We start from the raw sequence: 20300 nt of genomic DNA, 5'->3' as shown, positions 1-20300 counted from the left end.
AGATACCATGTCCCACTGGCAGACTCCGTGTCCTATTAACGAATGTCCTCTTTGCTGCCTTTTATAATTCCCTTCCATTGTTTTAAACTAAACAAGGAAGGAGGTGCATGCGTGAATTACATATTTTGTGTCAGACATGCTTGTGTCCCAGGTTCAATCCATGTGTTTATTGTATGTTTGCATTCCTCTTTCAGTAGGCCTTGCTGAAATCTAACATCTGTCAGGACTTGACCTCAGCTGCATATGAAGGAGTCTGTTCCATTTGTTTAATATGATGCCGTTAATGAGAACTCAGGGGAGTTGCAGGGAGGGAGAGGGAGAAAGAGGGAGGGAGGGAGAGAAAGAGAGAGAGAGAGAGAGAGAGAGAGAGAGAGAGACTCCACTACACTGCTACAGCTACTTAGAGACACACAGACGATATATTTGCACTGTATTTCTGTATAAAAATCTGACAAGTATATACACTTTGTTACATTCCCAGTAGTACGCAAAATGGCCCAAACACTGCTTGGCAGCTGTGCAAAGTTGCTAAAACAAGGCTCCCCTTCTCAGTCCTGGGGACCAAGGATTTTGTTTCAGCCAATCACAGAATTAAAGGCAATGCGTTCAAACACAACTCAAAAATCTTGATTTGAGTTAAGCTATTGGCTTTCTCTGAGAGAGGTTGAGCTTCAATAAACAGGTGGCCACACTCCCAGAATTTAGGACTACTCTGTGTGCTTGCCTGTGTCCTCCCAAGTGTGCCTGCATTTATAACCAAGACCCATATGATGCACTGAGCCTTGATGGATTAGGCAAATAATTTTAGCATCAGGGAAGCACCTGACTTGTGGATGAGATTGCTAGTGGTGACGGTAAACTGTGGTAAATCTGCAGCACAGCCAAGCCGACCAAAGCTGACCCATTTTTGCTCTGTGATATACATTTGAGGAAAATACAAAAAAAAACCCACAAATCTTGCTGCCAGGAAATAAGCTGACGGATGGGTTACTAAGAACCACAAAATCCCTGTGAAGGAGACAGGGGGTTATTTAAATGTGAAACTGACATTTACACCCATTGTATTAGTCGCTGCATCTCCCAATCCCCTCTAATCCTAAAAAGGGGTTTAGGGACAGGCCAAATGAGGCCTTTCATGTTGGCACTTGTAGCATCCTGTAGCACAAAATTACCTCTGATCGGTCTGGGCCTTTGGGATGGTGTTATGACATAACTGGCTATGGACAGAGTAGACGCAAGTTGAGGGAAAAGACACTTTTCATCATAAACCACTCAAAGAACATACTATATAGAGTGAACATAGTCACGCTCAAATCCTATTAAGTCAGTGCATACGCTTTGGTTTGTATGATCTACTTAATTATTCCTTACATTTACAACTGAGCATTTCATAAATTATCTGCAATATGGCAGCAAAATGTCTTATGTACAGTGCAAAGGTGTAATCCTATGTTAATATATCATTAACAGAAAAGTTTTTTTTAAACACTTCCGATAACAGGGCTAATTAATTGATTAAGAGTACGGATTGGTTCAAAGACCAGCATTCACAAAGGCCCGCAGAGGATCAAAATTTGACACCCTGATATAGCAGAATACTTCCAAGGGATGACATCCACCGATCAATATTCAATTAACAACTAAAAACGAATCGATGGAGGAGCCCAGCTGGAATGAAAGCCAGCACACACAGTGGTTCATCAAGGCCAGGGCTGAGAAACTGCTGTCAATGGAAGCACGTTGCACTGGGAGGTTCTGTAGTTCCTCCTGCTTTGGCAATGCCATATTCTGGTTAACAAGGGGGGAAAAACAGCCTTAGAAAACATAAAGGAAATCGTGAATGTAAATTCTTAGTCATGGCAACATCAGAAGGTTGCCATTAAATTCTGCCTTGATGCGATTCCTTTGTAGCCTCCCCATTTTTTCCAAGTGTCCCTGGTAGGGCTTTGCAGTGCATGAAATAAATAAGCAAGGCTACTTGTACTAATTGAGCTCTAGAGGAATCTAAATATTCCTTCAGTGTGCCTGAGACCAAGAATCAAGCAAAGGACATTCATTTAATTAAAAAAAATAAAAAAAAAAAAAAAAAAAAAAAAAAAACCTTTCTTTAGACAGGAATCCCAAAAGCTTCTGTATGCTTAAAATGAATTAATTAATTAATGAATGGATACATGCATATTTTATGAATATAAGCTCAAGCAATAAGACAAAGTAACAAAGTCTACTGGCTTAAAAAACAGATTTTGTTAAGAGATTTTGCCTGCCTTAGTCATAGTTTTCATATTAAAACATTTTGAAATTCTGCTTCTTTCCATTGCCCAGGAATCTACTAGGAAAACAGTGAGCCACCCATTACCTCACACAAATACCATTTAATTTTGTGTCACCAGATGGTTAAGTACAGTGTTTTATAGCATGCCCTAAAGGGACAGAAACTTTCAGCCAGACAATGCTGGTAAACTAAATCTTGATTATTAGTAGCAAGGATATAAAACCTTGACGTACTGTATGAGCAGGCATCGCTTTAAAATCATAATGGCACGGAACAGCTGCACATTGAGATGGTAGACTGAAGTATTAAGTAGGTTTATGGCAATATTGAGACAGGAATGTCTTCAGAATTTGCAGAAAACCTATTGCACACTGTGGACTCTATTAATCATTGTGTACACCTTAATGAGAGCCAATTTATTTCTGCTGATAAGGAGAGTACTATATGAATTAAATCCAGAGCCCATGATGGCCAATTAGCTTTAACGATTTCCTCAGCTAATGTGCATGTGTCTCCTCAAGTTATGATAATCTTCACTAATTTATATTGGCTGTGAGAAGGGTGCAGGAAGTAGGAGGATTCTAATGTGGTAGGTAAATAACATTTGTACAGGTATCTGAACTCATAGCAACATGAGTGTAACAGAGTCCGAGGAGCATATCACGAGAAAAAAAAGTTAAGGACTTCAAAGAGATCCTCACGATATTAATTCTATGTAATGTTAGAACTCAAAAACAAGCATGACCATATTTGGATATTGTGTAGAGGGATGATCCAATTAAAGGATGGAATGGAACTGCCATATCACAATATACAGTATAATCATAGGAAGTGATTACACATGGTTTTCTTCATTGGAAGCGAAAAAGGGAAAAACTTTTATCCAAAAATTTTAATGCACAATTTAAATTTAACCACAATTATATATATATATATATATATATATATATATATATATATATAATAATCACAACAAAAAAAATCTGTGAAATCCTGGAGGGACTGACTGTATATTTTCACATTCAGTCCAGTTGGTTTCACACTGCAACAATTCAAGGGCCTCAGTTTGTAAATATAGTGATTTGTGTGTACATGTGGGTGTTTGTTGATTAGTCAGAAATTTGGCAGGGATTTGAGTTTTCAGCCATGCATTCGCCTAATGTAACAGGAAAAATGATTGGAGTATCAACTGCATTGTGTCACTATTTTATTGCTTTTAATCTGGCATAATTACCAGCAGCTCGAACCTGTATTATTAGAACACCACAATATGAGCGTCTGTTAAGACTTTGCGATTTGAACAGTCATATTTGCTAATGTGCTGCTTTAAATACATTGCTAAAAAGGCAGCAAGCTCTGATGTTGCCTTTGATCTGAATCGTGACTCTGGATTTGTTCCAAAGATGATCAGTCCGGTGAATGACCTCAGTTTATCGGTCTTGATATGCACTAAAAGCCCAGAAGTGATACACTAATAAATTTAATTAAATCCTGTTTTAATGCGCCATTGTTTGCCAGTTCTATTGAATCCCCTCTCGCTGAGCTTATAACTAAATACCATAAATGTAGCCTGTATTTTTACGGGTTTTTTCTCTTGCGTAATCGTCAGCCCATATTTCTAGAAGGCACTTAATCACCCCTTTGCTCCAAGTAGGCCTGTGAGCATGACTCATTGTTAGTTTGCCACAGAAAAAACAGAGCTTTTTAAGTTTTCCTTCCGTTCATAATATTCACTTCAGCTATAATTCAGTCTATATTTTCTGAAAATCAATAGAACTAATCAAAACAGAAAAAACATGCATAAGTTCAGGCTATGCACATTGCTTTAGTGATGTCCACACAACGTATATTGCCAGGCATGCATTGTAACTATGCACAGCAATATAATGATATTGAGCTAGCCCTAGTTAGCTGACTTCCTAACTACTGTAGCTAAATATCTGAAATATCTGTGTATCTGCAACTGTGGTTTGCTATCGTTGCTAAGCCGTCACGTCAGATTTGACAAAAGTTGGGTCCCATCTATCCATGAATGCGGACTCCCCTGCTAAATAAATCATTTTCACGATCCATTCTTTGCGTCCAATGTGAACACTATGTTGTAAAAAGTACCACCAGTCATCAAAGTGGATTGCATATTTGAAGGCATATGAAAACTGTATTTAAGACATTTTAATACCTTTCAATGTCTTTAATTTCAGTAATTGAATTTAAGGACATTTAAGGACCTGTGGGAACCCTGTATAAACGGGCTTTGAGCCTGGACTCAGGATGGGAATACTACTGTGAATAGCAGCACAAATATCATGGGTTACTGGACAAGTTCCTGTCTTCTCACATCACTTTGATTCACATTACAAGAGATTGAAAGAGTGGCTTGCCACATGATCACTCTCATGTAATGAATCCAATCAGTAGGTGACCTATTTGCTTACAACCCAATTGGACATACAGAGATAGCAGGCAATGTAGTGGACTTCAACACAACAGAAACATTTTCATGAATTCCATTACATTTATGCAAAGGCTAGAATGGTCCATTTAACCTATTTTCATACTCGTCAGCTCCTAAATATTTGTAATTTCACTGGTTAAGAAGTCACTGTATTACAATTCCAGATGCACATACTACCCCAACATATAGGGCATAGGATGTCCAGGCTTATTTTTGTGATGTCTTGAGCATTTTTACAACACAACTTGAGCACCATCGTGTGGCCATAAAACAGATCATCCATCTCAACAGTCTGAAATGCAACATGAATAAGAAAACTTCCTGGTTGAAGTTAATATGCATAATGTGTTTTGCAAACAAAACCAATGTAGGAAAACTTGTAGAAAAGTGATTTTTTACCATTTCTCATATGGCTTACAGTATGAATTTCTGGCACACATTTAGACAAATTCAGTCATCAGCAAATTGACAATTTAAAAAGATGTGTTAAATGATTTCAGTCACAAGCATTTAATTGTACGATTGAAGGGAAAATAAACTTAAAGCAAAGAAATACTGGAACTGACTATATATTGTATGAATACATCACAGACTTGCAGCAAATAGAATATATTTCAATAAGCTTGATCATCTTTGCATTTACTTCAAGAAAGAAAAAAAAACCAGCAAATATACATACTTTTCTAATGGTGCAATTTCTCATTATCTTAGAGCTGGCTAAGCTGGCGATAAAGCTGTATGGTCAATAACTGAATTTCAGGATCTCCACTTCTGATATCAATAGCTTTGAGAAATAAATCCAAAGCCTCTTTGAGTTTCCCTGCGGAATAGCATTCTTTCCCTGTTCTCAAAAGATGTTCATACTCATCATCTGGGACATGTGCGGATTTGCTGATGATGGTGGCCACGCTGTTCCCCTGCTTTTGCCCCTGGGTGCACTGTTCCATAGATTCACCTGACGCTAGTTCATAGTCACCTGTTGATTCTTCCAGAGGGCTATCCCCATCTGTCATTTCAGGTTCACCTGTGTGAACAAATGAACTCTGGCTTTCCTTTTCCTCACTCTCTGTGTTCAGAGTTTCACCGCTGGGCTCTTCTTCCTCCATGACAGACTCACTCACAGAGCCTGTGCTCTGTGGTGCATCACCAGACTGCTCGGCTTCTTCTGTATCCATGTCCTCAAGGAGGTCTTCCACATCATCAAGCATGGATTCCACTAAAGACCTCCTGGATGCCACAGATGCATTTAGGCCAATACTCTTCCTGTGTGGCGTGGAAGACAGCAGAAAGCTTGCGGTCTTGACAGGCTTTGGAGTGGAGCACTCTACCCCCTTTAAGGGTTCATTGAAAGAACTTTTTACATGGAGATTCCCATGACCATCATTGTAGTTTTCCTCCTCATCTTCACTGTCATAAATTACTCGCATGGTTTTCTTCTTTTTCATACTATACATGAAGGAAGGCTCGTCTGTAGGGTCTTCACTAATGCAGTCAGCACTTTCATTTTCTGTTGAAGACTGTTCTCTCTCTGTGCACAGGCTTGCCTCCATCTGTAACTTGAGCCCTGGGTTCTCCTCCACAAGGGAACCATTCACCTTTTCTGGAAATGTTTCTTCAGCACTGTCTTCCAACTGCAAATTGAAGTTACCCTGGAAGGACTCAAGTTCAGAATTAGCTTTCCAGGATTCCTCAATATAGCCTTCATTGTCAATGTCTGACTCTTGAAGGACTGACCATTTAGAATTAGTTTGACATCGAACTGCAGGGTCACATTCGTCCACTTTGGAATCCAGATCAACTGATAAATTTTGGATTGTAGGAAGCACTTCAGCATTTTGCAGATCAACAGATATGCAGGACTGCTCTCCATTGTCAGAAATGGCAAGTTCTTCCACATCAACACTATCGTGCACTGACAAAACACTATCATTATCCCCAAGAGCTGATGTCATTCTTTCGTCATCTTCCTGATCTGAAGAGTCTGCCACTTCAAATTCTGTGTGCACTTCTGTGAAGGACTTGACGACAGAGGGTGACTTTCTTGAATACATTTCATCCTTCATTTTGTCTTTTTCAGGGGACTTCTTATTTTCAGTGCTGCAATCAAGAACAAATTCGCTTAATTTATTACTTAGATTGTGCACATGCTCGTCTGAGTCCGGCGAAGACTGAGTGAGGTCCACCACTGCAGGGGAAACGTCATTGTAGTCACTGACACTGACAGGACTGTTGTCTGGTTGTACTTTGACTGGCTTGCTTTCAGTAGACCTCTTTCCCAAACCTGGATTTCGAAGGTATGCAGGTTCTGTGCTGGAGGCAATGTTTTCCATGAACTGCCTCTGCAGTTCTGACTCTGCTTTCATCAGCTCTTGTGCTTTTAGCACACGGTTCTCAATGTAGCATTGAGATTCTTGATCCTCCGGGTGGTCCTCATGTACTGCTGCATCATGGGAGAACATAAGGTCATGGTCCGAGATTCCAAACATTTCCATAGAGTGCAGGTAAGCAATATGTTCATCTAGCTCAGAATCAGTACGTCTCTGCCTGGAATGCAGTGATTGCAGCTGGAGTTGAGTTGAAGATGACCGGGTGTCTTCAAGTTTGAAGAGTTCCTTCAGCTGCTGTTGACTAAAATATCGGAATGGATTCTTTTTATCTCCTGTGGTCTGTCTGATCAAGGAATCCTTGAAGACCTGACGTCTGTAAATCTTCTCCTCCACAGTCCCACAGGTGATTAGCCGGTATATCACAACATTCTCTGTTTGACCAATTCGATATGCTCGGTCAACAGCCTGAGCGTCTGTTGCTGGATTCCAGCTTGGGTCAAAAATGACTACTCTGTTGGCTGCTGTCAGTGTTATGCCCACGCCTCCTACTTGGGTAGTTAGAAGAAACACTGTGTACTGTTTGTTAGTCTGGAAAAGTTCAATACGTCGCTCTCTCTCTGGCAGATGAATTACAGTGCCATCAATTCTCATGAGCTTGAATCCTTTGTTGGTTAAGACACGGTCGATTATGTCTAACATCTTCCTTGACTGAGAGAACACAAGTGTACGATGACCTTCTTCCCGCAACCTTCCCAGAAGTGCTACAAGAAAAGTCAACTTGCCAGACTCAGACACCAGGGTCTCATCGGGTATGTGGTCAATTTGGCAGGCGGCAGACTCATTTTCATCATGATGGTCGCTGGGGTTGATACCCTCTTCAAGACCCAACTGAGCGACAGCTCTGGCTGACAACAGCCTTGGGTGGTCACAGAGCTTTTTCAGGATAGTTAATTCTGCCAGAGGTGAGCGAGTGGTCATGAGCAGTTCCTTAATGTGCTCCAATGAAATGAACTGTCGGTATATGTCTTCTTGGACTTGACTCAAGTACGTCCATACAATCAGGTCATTCTTTCTTGTGAGTGTTGGCATTGCTGATCCAGCAGCACTGGGATTTTTGTTCTCGTTTTCAATGTTCATGGCGCTTTTCTGGCCATCTGTGTCATTTTTCTTTTTCTTCTGAACTTCCTGCTTTGTTCTCCTCAAGAAGTAGGGATTAATAATTGCCATCAGATTTTCAGAAATCTTCAGTCCAAGAGCCTTCTCACCTGGGGTTGCATCCCTCTCTCTGGCACGGGTGATTGGGTTTTCATACTCAGACTTGAACGTTTTTGCTGTACCAAGGAGAGCACCTTGAAATGCAAAGTTAAACAGTGCCCATAGTTCACTTAGGTTGTTTTGCACAGGTGTACCGGTGAGAAGGATGCGGTGTTTAGCTGGTATGGCATGAGCACTTTTGGCAGTTTTTGTGGAGGATGTTTTAATCTTGTGCGCTTCATCCAAAATGACATAATCCCATCGAAACTCACGACCATTGTAGGAGGACAGGAGCTCCCAGTTGCTAAGCAACATGTGGTACGTGGTAATGATGACACCGCCTTTCCTTTGGACTCTCTGCAAATTTCGGTCACGTTCCGCCTTGCTTCCATGAAACTCTTTGACTCTCATTCCTGGTGTCCACTTGGCAAACTCCTTTGTCCAGTTGCTGAGTAGTGTGGTTGGCATGATGAGGAGAGTATGCTTAACCAACTCACTATCATACATTCCAGAAAGAAATGCAATGATCTGAATGGTTTTCCCCAATCCCATGTCATCAGCTAAAATGCACCCCTTTTTGCCATCTCTATGCAAACCATAGAGAAAAGCTACACCTTCTTTCTGATGATCATACAGTTTGTCGTGCAGTTCTTTGAAGAGGATTAAGCCACAGTTGTTGACATTAACAAAGTCTTCCTCAGTATCTGATTCTTCATTTGCCATTTCCGTCAAAGCCTCCTCAATCTTCATAATTCTGCTTTTAAGTTTCTCAGAGGAATGCATCTTGTAGGCTGACTTGAACAACTCCAGGGCTTCTGACAAATTTCCTTGCCTGGCTGCATCCTTGCCATCTTTAATATACCTGTAAAAATATAAATATTACACTTAGAGAGAACTTGTATCCCTTATTGATAGGAATCTTCACGTACATCACTGTTGCCTTATATTTTAAATAGGCTACAATCATTTTACCATACCAGTTACCATAAAACCATTTTAATTTCCCCTTCTTGTGCACAAAGTCAACAGTATTAGAAATGGCCTACATCACAGCCCCACAGTTCAGTAAATTAAAAATTCCATGATCTCACAGATTTCCACACAATGAACAGAAACTAGGAAGAGCATAAACCTATTATTTTTACAATAAGGATATGAAGCAATCTATATTACAACATTATTGTGTTGTATAGGGCCTAAAAGTTTCTAGCTTTTGTTTGCATTTAATCTATAGTAAGCTAAATAACAGCAACTAGTCCAAGTAATTTCTTCTTTGCTGTAGCCTCGGTTGCCTGGGTGCCCAGGATGACCAACCAAAATGTGTCAAAGGGTTGTCCAGTGGGAAATCAGAAATTATTAGCCATTTATTTTCCCCCACCTGCGAGCCCTCCCTCACTGTCTTCCCTTCCTAGAGCTCTGTCAAATATTGCTACATAGCATTTACATTGAATCCATTCATACAGCAGGATTTATACTGACGTAATGCAGGTTAAGTACCTTGCTCAAGGGTAAAACGGCAGTGTGCAACCTGGGAATTGAACCTATGACTGTTAGGCTACAAGACCAGGTCCTTACCCATTATACAACACAGTTTTTCACTGATTATGATTTTGATCCATTCCCATTACTTTATTCCAAAAAAAGAGCTTAGTAACAAATCTTTTCTTCCAAACTTTTTCAGCAGACATCAGCTTCCTTGGAAAACAGTTGCCAACGCTGCTTGGTGGGTTTGCAGTCTTTCCCACACTCACTATTGCTCTACAACTCACATAACAATGACTGGTTAGGGAGTGCATAGAGAAGCAACAGTCGACTGTCTACCAGCGAGACACTCATTTGCATATGAAAACGTGTAGGTGATTACATCATAAATGTTTCACCAAAGCACTGAGTTGAGTGTGTGTTCTATATCCTTATACTGACCTCTACTTAAAGTGCATTAACTAATTTAAATTGAAATTCTTTGTTGCACTATTCCTGCTTTATCAGTTACTTGCATGTGCTGTGACTAAATAGAAAATGTGATGGTAAACGGAAAAGGGCAGAATTAAATTCCCTGTTGTGTGGAGTTGAGGAAAACTTTGGGTGAGGACAAATTTTGCGCTGGTGCCAGTAACCGAAAAAGTTCCCGGTGCCAGTGCCACCAAAGTAAAAACTTAGCCCTGCATTACAAAAATAATTATATATAATTTCATTATATTGAAAATGGTAGCAGTTTTAAACAGTACAAGTCAGTTATTATAGGTAATTACTGAGCTAGTTACATACATGTGATAGGTCTCCATGTCCTCCTCGTCAATTGAAAATGACCTGACAAGCAAAGGGAAAAGAGAAAAGCATTAACACCTCTACTAACACAGGTCACAATTCATACAAGACCAGCCAGCATCAACGTAGCCTCAATATTAATCTGGCTGAGTGTCTGGAAAACATATTTAACTTTTGTGGCATAGGCTTGCTATAATCTTAATAGTGGAAGCAGATATTTGGTTAGTTGGCTGAAGGTGTTTATCATTTCGACACCACCCCAGGCCCAGACCTAGAGGCTTTGTATCCACTGGTCCACCTGACCTGTACTTCCTTTTTTTGTCTGCATTGTTAATCATCCAGCAATCTTAGCACAACTTGCTTTGTTTCAATTAAAATGGAATACTTGCAATACAGACTTTCGCATTTTGCAAAAAACTAACTAGGGTTAGTTCTGGTCAGCACTTCATTCAAAATGCAATTGTTTTGTGTACTTAAGAAGAGCCACCTGTGCTTTTTTAAGTGATTGATATATTTCATGATCTAGGCTATATGATTTAGCCTTTAAAAATAAAATTTATGAAAACATTTGCTCAACATAATATTCTGTTTGTTTAATGATTTGTACTTTTTGCTTTTTTACAGGTGTATGTATTCTAAGCAACATTCAAGTAAACGCCCAGACACCAACCCTGCTAAGGAAATCAAAGCCAAAACACACATGCACCAAAATGCAGGTGGACTGTTACTATTCATATAGCCTACTTATTACTTGATAACTATGAATTAAATGACTACATGTCATTTATTTTGACACCAAGCACTTTAAATGACAATACAATTAGACCAGAGGTGGGAAACCAGAGCTTTATCCGTTTCTGGTTTTCATACCACCTTCCAGTCTTAATTATTTAATTAGCCCTAACATTTACATCACCTGCCATTTAAGCTACACTTCTTGATATGCGCATACATGACAACCTACGTCTTTGCTTATGTCTCCATATAGCCGATATTTCACAGGAAATGAGTTATAGTATAATTTTTCGTAGCCTATTGAGTATTCTTGATGTACTCGATGTTGTGAAGAAGTTCAAGTATCAGCATAAGTAGGCCTACATTTTCCTGAAGTGGATAATGGTTCAAAAGTGAACCAAGCACCCTCGTTTTAAGTATACTATATAAATGACATTAATAATGTGCTTATAAAACATAGGGGGCGACATAGCTCAGGAGGTAAGACCGATTGTCTGGCAGTCGGAGGGTTGCCGGTTCAAACCCCGCCCTGGGCGTGTCGAAGTGTCCTTGAGCAAGACACCTAACCCCTAACTGCTCTGGCGAATGAGAAGCATCAATTGTAAAGCGCTTTGGATAAAAGCGCTATATAAATGCAGTCTATTTACCATTTTACCATTTACATAGCATGGTCTGCCTTGTCAAAGTTTGCTTCAAACTAATATTGGTTACTCAAGTAGTACAGCAATCATGTGATATCATGAAAGACATCAGAGCGCCACTCCATCATACAATTCAGGAAAGACTCCGTAGTACATAAGAAAACTGATGTCTCAGCCATGTTTTGGGTTAATGAAATTGACCGCACAAGCAAAGATGTGTTTATTGAGAAATCATTGGAAATGCATGATAATAGGACAGAAATAGGACAGGTCTGATCAAAACGCAGTTACAGCAGCATACAGCCCTTTCCCCCAAAGACGATAACGTTATTGATCGATATAATTGTGTCGCCGTAGTAACACATTTCTATGCTTGCGGCACTCTTCACGTTAGGAAGAAACTTGAGGACAGCGCTTCCGGCAGTATTTGTGTCAAAAATGCTGCAAGGGTAACAGCGAAACATTCCGCTTGCATTCATTCTATCCAGAATGTAAACAAGCAAGCGGTTCTTCACGGTACCTTCCATTATACGACAGCAAACTTCCTCCAAAAAAAAACTCGCGGTGCACGCTTTTTTTAAAGACTGATGCTGTACTCATTCAATCATCTGATTGCAATCTACTGAGCATACCTGTTAGTAGGTAGAGTACCTACTGCACGGTTTGAATGGGGTGATTTTTTTTTTTTGAACTGGCAAGTATAGCTAGCTTGTTTAAATACTTCTTGTTTAAACACAACATACGACATACTAGATAAGCTAGTTGGTACTTAATATACACTGACAACTAGCCAGAAGAACTAGTTAACTAGCGACTTACTAGTGACAAGCAGCTTCCGTTTTTAACTTTGTAGCTAGTGTCATAAGTTTAAAATCAGCATCGGTTATGAGCAGGAAAAAATCAACTTACTTCTGTATTTTCTCGGTGATCTCCTCAATTGGAGCCGCATACTTTCCCTTATGCGATAAATCCATTGTGAAATGTCAACGTTTGCAATCAGTGCATAATACTCATAGATACGTTAGTCTATCAGAAAAAGCAAGAAAGTCAAACACAACTAGCCCGCCACAGTTCCATCCAATGAAAACAAAGTTCATGCACATGCGCATGATGCAACATTCTTCTTCTGATGTTTAATGGCGGTTGTAAACAACTTATGGTGCATTCTCGCCACCTTCTGACGTGGAGTATGAGTCGAAATATATGGATAAACTACTTGTACAGTATACCTACTACCATAGCACGTGAGTTTTATAGTTAGATTATTTTAGATAGTCCTGTATTATACAACAAATTTAAGTATTTCTCTAAAGCATTGATCATCTGAATTTCGTTGGAGAATATCTATGCCATCTAACCTGATTATTTTTTCCTCTAGAAGTATTTGTATCTCTTGAGTGTACTTTGCACATTCTGTGAATATATGTTCTACTGTTTCCTGCTGATTGCAGTAATCACAGCTACCACTATTATGCTTCTTCATTAAAAACAGTGTACTATTTAAACCTGTATGACCACATCTTGATATAATGACTCAGTCTTGATATAATAACTTCCTCCCTCCTATTCCTTCCAGAACTTTAACTCCATCCCATTCTTCTTTGAATTTTGTATAAATGACGCCCTGCCTTTCCTTCATCCCATTGGTTTTGCTATTTTCCCCTAATTTAAGATTTATTCAGGCACTTAATCTCTGTTTTACTATAAAATATTAGCATGCCCACATCCTCTCTATCTGTAGATTTTCTGGCATATTAATCCGCTAGTTCATTTCCTTCTACCCAAATATGCGCTGGAATCAAAATAAAACACATACTTATTCCCATCCTTTCAATACTATATAATATTTTTATCATTTCTATCTCTATGTCTCTTCTGCTCTGTAAATAGATGTTATTCGGAGTCATTAAAGCTGAACTGGAGTCAAAGCACAGAATCACTCTTAATGATCTCACTTCCTTAACCTAATACAAAGCCAATAAGACTGCGCCATTTCTCCTGTGTATACAGATAGGTTATCATTAATCCTTTTTGAATATGGTTATTACACTCTGAGCTCTTCTTATTTAATCCTCTAGACATAGTGTTGGATCTGCAATTCACCAATGTCTTCTTCTAAACCAATGTTGAAAATGTTGTATATATCCATTAGTTTCCAAATAAAAGGTTCGTTTTTCATTTATCACTTGCTCCATATTCTTGCGCATTTGAGAGGTAAACAAGATCAGCCTGTAATTTCCTGGATGGCTGTGATCTTTCCCTGGTTTACAGTTAGGAATAATCGCTGCTTCCTTCCATTCTCTAGATAGCTTTCCTTTCTCCCAAACTCGATTGAACAGTTCGACCAACACCTCTTTCCCTTTCTCACTTAGATGTGCCAACAACAAATAACAAATATAATAATTTCCTGGTGTTGTTCTCCATGACTTCCTTTGGGCCTGATTAAGTTCAGTTATTGTGAATAATATATTAAGTAAACCATCCTCATTATCATGTCGTGCCTCCCTATTTTCCCTCCCTCCTCCTTGTGCCTCCTCTACTCAAATTGTCTGAGCTGTGCACTTTGACAAATGTCTGTGCAAACATTTCTGCTTTCTCTTCATTAGATACTGCTATATCTTCACCATTAACTAGCACTGGGTACCCATATTGCCTGGTAATCCCATTCATTCTCTTTATCGTCCCCCATACTTGCTCCACTGGAGTATTCCTGCCAACTGTATCGCAAAATTTCTCTTTTTGCTCTCTACAGTTTTCTTGACTATTGTTTGAATCCTCTCATATTCAATTAAAGTTATGTGTTCTTTTCAGAATCCTAAAAGCCCTATTTCGATTCTTTATTGCTTTTATAAATTCTTCTGTCCACCACGGTACAATTTCCCTCTGACTTTTACTACATTTCCTTGGAATAGTTTCCATGGCTGCTCCTAATATTGCCTTATCCATCTCATGACTTGGGGTATCCTCATATTTATTGATATAAATGTTTAACAGTTTGTTAACATGTAGTTCCCTGAACTTATTTCACTCTGCTTTTTCAAATGCCCGGCTTTCAGCTCAGTCCCCCTGTTCTCTCTTCTTTTTACAGGATTTTGGGAGAATGGACCCAGATGCAGAGTGGGGAAAAAAAAAAAACTCAGGAGCCGTCAAAAGGAAAATTCAAACAAAAACATACAGGTAACTGAAAACAGGAACAAAAACAAGGCCACGCAGGGCACTTAAAAAAACAAAAACAAAAAAAACATAAGAGGTTCTTCAAAAACCAAAAACAGGAGAATTTCCAAAAACAAAAAAACAAAAAAAAACTAGCGGAAAAACAGAACACAGGCTGGGCAGAACTCATAGAACAGATATTCACAGGGAGAACCACGCAGGCAGAGACGCAGAGTCAGAAACACAAGGAACCAGTACCCGAGTCAGGCAAACCAAGAACTTAAATAGACAGGGGATAGCAAGACACAGGAGGACACAATGCACAATTAATCCAGAGAGGGAAGGGATAACGAGACACAGGTGGGAACAATGATTAAATAACGAGACAGCAATAAATTGAATAACGACACATACACAGGCAGATCAAACTAAGGGACGCGAGACAGGACAAGAACTACGGGGAGACTGGAACCGAGGAGGCACAGGCAGGAACAGAGGGGGCACAACCGTGACATCTTTTTCAGGATTGGGTAACGGTCACTACCTACAGTGCTTTCCTTCATTACCTCCCAGGAACATCCCCCCGCCAGAGACTTTGTGATTAAAGTGAGATCAATTGCCAAATCAGTGCCTATGGCAATATTCACTCTTGCACCAGTTCTGTCATTTAAACACACTAAACCTCTAGGCTCCATTAGTTCCTCTATCACAGCACCATTAGCATCATCACAATCCCCCCGTTTTGTGCCGTGGGCATTAAAATCTGCACACCAGACCTCTTTCCCCCAAATGCAAGGATTTCTTTGCAGTTACTTTATTTCTAACTGTCTACAGAGATTATAAAAGATCATTATTTTAACATTCCCTTCCTTTTCCCAGATTTGTACTACATTATATTCTAAATCCATTCATTTCTTTCATTCCCTTTCTTACAAAACTTGCACATCCCCCTCCACTCTTCTTCATTTTGTCACTCCTTATACTGTCATATCATCTTATTACAAAATACAAAGAAGCAGTGTTTCCTGTACAGATTTGGTGGAATATTCTGCCACAACGAATTGTAACCCACAACTTTTATCAAAGATGTTGGAGGATTAAGAAAGATACACACGTTGTAATGGACGTCAATGTTGAATGGTGTCTGAAAACAGTAGTCAGGTTGAAGCACAGTTATGTGCGGTATACGCCATCCAATTTAATCAACATGCGTTAGATAGAACATTATTAATATCTGAATATTTGTACTTATATTCAAGGAGAAAGCGGCATTAATAGATTACAGCCTTTTTTCCTTTTTTAGTAGGCCCATCCCCTCTTCATCATTCTACTCAAACACTTTACCTAACCACTGTTTATTTTCTATTTCTTCTACCTCAACCTAATCAGGTAATGTTGACAAATAAATAAATCAATAAATAAATAACTAAATAAATAAAACTAGTAGCAGCGAAATTCGGCTAAACTTGCTTCTGACCACATTGAAACAGGAAATGAATCCCAATATATCACATCACACTTCCTTCTCTCAAAAAAAGATACTCAGTAGAGGGCAGCAAAGCACAGATATTCAACTATAACAACGCATGCTCACTAAAGAAGCATTAGATTTGGTCAAAAATAACAGTGTTTTGGTGTGAGGCTTTTCATAAGGCAATTTGTCTACACCTTTGTTTAATCATGAAAGCCTCATCGAAAAGGTTAGGCTATGCATAATGGATAGTCTGTACCTCTCATTGTACTTCTACAATGCTTTGCTGAAACTACATGCCTAATTACTTAATGATTGCATGGCCAAGAGAAAGTTGACAAGCTACAGTTGTCTCTTGTTCCCAGTAAAGTCATATAGCCTATCTACAGGTTGTGGTAGAACAATGAAATTACCAGTTTGACACCAGGCATGGCTCTGCTGTTGTACCTTCGAGGAAGGTTAAGTGTATGTAAATGCTTGGTGGACTCAATAGCAGCCATATTCTGTTAGTGCCTAGCTTCAAGATGAATCAAAAGTCGTCTCAGCAAAAATAAATAAGTAAGTCCAGATTTGCTTAATAAAGTAATAGGTTTACTGTACCTATTTTGGCATTCACAAGAACTCATTCTGCCATCACTAATAACAGGCTGTTAATTATATGTATACTTGTATATGTATATGTAAAACAGCCTTTGCTGTAAGGGAATGCATGCTTGTAAATCTATGTAAACATGTGTTTTTAAATACATTTTATGGTTTTATTACCTGTTTATGAACAGTGACGTCTCTAGCCTATTAACCCATTAATCCAACCAAAATCAATATAATCTAAAGTGTTGTGGAAACTTTTATTCCACGGCTTATGGGTAATGTGATCAGAGAAAATGTGTCAAATCAATTATCTTTCCCCTGAGGCAAACCAATTGCAACAAGACCATTAATGAATTAATATCAGAGTCCTTATACTTCATCAACCACACCTCAGTATTTCAATGATTTATATTGTGTGACTAGGGCCACCATTGGAGCATGTGCCCACAGGGATTACACAAGTTTTTACCAAGCATCGTCAAGCAATGACCAAGGATATTGTTTTAAAACTGACCATGATTAAATTCAATTATGAATAGCCTTCTATTTATAATTCTTCTGTAGGTTAGGCTATATAACTGCATCACAGAAATTTAACAGGTCATATCTTCCAGAATGCAAATGAAGTGATGTGACATGCAATGATCATTAGAGTTTGGTGGGGGGGGTTGGGGGGGGGGGATTTTTTACGCTTAATGCCCAATTCACATAAGATGTATTTGATTGGATGAATTGTGCTAATATCCAAAGAACCATCACACAATTCACCCAGCTGCTGAAGGTCACCTGTGACTATGTCAAACTGAAAAGATAAGGGAAGTGGTGGGAGGGAGATGTGGAATTTAAATATAGAGGTAGCCATTCATTGGTATGGAAAGCGTGTAATCATACCTCTTCTGTGATAGCCACTGAGCTTGGGGGAGGGAGGGAGGGAGAGAGAGAGAGAGAGAGAGAGAGAGAGGGGGAGAGACTGCTACTGCTCTCTTGACACCTCACACAATTCACATTCAGATCTTGCAGCCAGTGCCTCCGCAAGAGCATGCACCTCCACTGGCATCCAGTCATGGCCCTAGGCTGTATTTGAGCTCCAGCAATACTGCCTTTCAGAACACCTCTTCAGCATATTAATGCTCAGATGAGCATAAGAACACAGCATGTTCTGCCAATCCCAAGATACTACACGAGGCTGGAGCATCATGTAATGCACTGACTCACAGAGTTTTTGCTTCCAGTAGGGGAAGTACGCAAGAAGAGTGTACAATACATTTTTACCTTTAGCAGGATGGCAGGCGAACTATGTGGTTTGCTAACCTATTGACAACTGGAGTGGAAAGTAATTAATCTACAGCTGAATGTATAGCTCCCTTCAAACTGCAGTTATCACACAGAATTTCTGCAGCCAGCAGCAATGTGAATTGATTGCCCCTCAGTAAATATTTTCCTTGTAATTATTGACATGAGATAACAGGCTAACTAAGTATTGTCAAAGGTCAAAACAGCTATTGTGTTGTAGTCTGTATTAGTGACTGGATACAAGTGTCAACCATCCATTTTCTTGAAAGTGGCATCCTCAGCTTCAAGGTAATCCAATTTGGTAGACTGTATATGAGAGAGCCCTGTTATCAGAGATCAGTGAAGAAGATCTGGTGACATTTTACCTACATAAATCTACCTACTGCAGCAAAGCACCCCCTGGAGTCTGGAAGGGAATGCTACAAAATGCTTTGTCACAGATTGGCTGACCTGCTTTGGATCTCCGGTGTTCCCAATTCTTAGTCTCGCCACAGTGTTCCCCTAGGGGCCAAGACGGTGATGGGTGATCCTGAATACTTCTCACTGTAGTCCCAAGAGATGCTAGATATATTCTACAGCTGAGTACACATTAGGTAACCTTCAAAGGCGCCACTTGCATTTGCCATTATCCTATGCAGCTCAATCCCTTGAGAGCGTAGTGAGAACAACATCATTTTTGCATTGGTGTCCTTCACTGAAGCTTGATTGGTGGTTTGGTAGCTTATATCATGATGTGAAACGTTTATAAAATGTTTGTCCATTTAGAATGGATATAACACATGATGGGTTTCCTGTGGCTTCTGCATGGTCCATAATTCTCTCTTTGTGTCTTTATGTCTGGGGATTTTCCTGGAAGTACTATCTAAACATAATAATCTACCTGAATGAACACGAACAGCACGTCCAGTCAGTAAAAAATTCCATTTATGTTGCTTACATGGTCAAAGGTCAAACATGACTGATATTAATAGCGCAACACAGCTGTGGGCAAATTTCAAAATAGGGCTGAATAATCTTAAATATTTCAACTTTACAGTGAAATCTAGTGCTGCCTATTTCTGCTTTTCCCACAAGACGCTAAAGGGTTACAAATCAGTGTAGAGATTATATGAAGAAATCACCATTATTACTGGCTACTCTTAAGTAACATGAATAAGTGTAATTAAGTTCATTCTGTAAATGTTGGAGGGCTACTTGCATTGTGTTCAAAAACAAAATGAATTTGACTTTTAAGTATGAATATTTTCTGCATTGTAACAGCACATCCAGCAGTAGCTGTGCTGAGGACGATGAAGGCTCGATGTAAGTGGGCATGCTGCCTATGCATTAGCAGTGATGGAAAGCTTTGCCAAAGGAGGCCTTGTGGCTATACTCAAACTATATGAGCGCTGCTTACACAGTAGCATGACATACTATACTTACAACCTTTTCTCGTCCCTGACAATTTGTGTATGCAGGCGGGACGCTATGCAGACAGGATGGGGAAGCTTATGAAGATCAAATGAATGGAAAAGGATTCTCAGGGACAATTTTATTGTTCACAGTCACATAAGCTGACTGTGCGTAAAGAGCATAAAGCCTTGAAAATAATTTCCAGGGCTCATCCACTTGTGCCAAGAATGTAATACAGGTTTAATGTGAACATCAAGGGAAGTGCTCAAAACATCCAAAGGCAGGGAAGAGATAGCCTATGGGATGGAAGATACATCTTTCCGTTGATTGGTTCTTGTTCTCTTAGGAAGCACAGGTTTTATATTATGATATTAGCTTAAATATCTAAATGAAGTTAAGAAAAACAACCGTTTTAGGAGTTTTTGCGGTTACAACTGCACAGACGGTC

At 39.4% G+C, this 20300-nt stretch overlaps 1 protein-coding gene across 1 annotated transcript; it reads right to left on the bottom strand.

Annotated features, from left to right (window-relative positions):
• Positions 1–5226: 5226 nt before the first annotated feature.
• ercc6l (excision repair cross-complementation group 6-like) lies at positions 5227–13036 on the bottom strand. Its single transcript, XM_035407721.1, has 3 exons — positions 12862–13036; positions 10577–10618; positions 5227–9170 (listed from the first exon to the last, which is right to left on the bottom strand). Exons 1-3 carry the CDS (start codon positions 12924–12926, stop codon positions 5435–5437), a joined length of 3843 nt encoding a protein of 1280 aa, XP_035263612.1. The 5' UTR covers positions 12927–13036; the 3' UTR covers positions 5227–5434.
• Positions 13037–20300: the final 7264 nt, after the last annotated feature.

The sequence above is a fragment of the Anguilla anguilla genome, chromosome 3, assembly GCF_013347855.1.
Source record: "Anguilla anguilla isolate fAngAng1 chromosome 3, fAngAng1.pri, whole genome shotgun sequence".
Lineage (NCBI taxonomy): Eukaryota > Metazoa > Chordata > Actinopteri > Anguilliformes > Anguillidae > Anguilla > Anguilla anguilla.
This window is presented reverse-complemented; position numbering and strand designations above follow the sequence as displayed.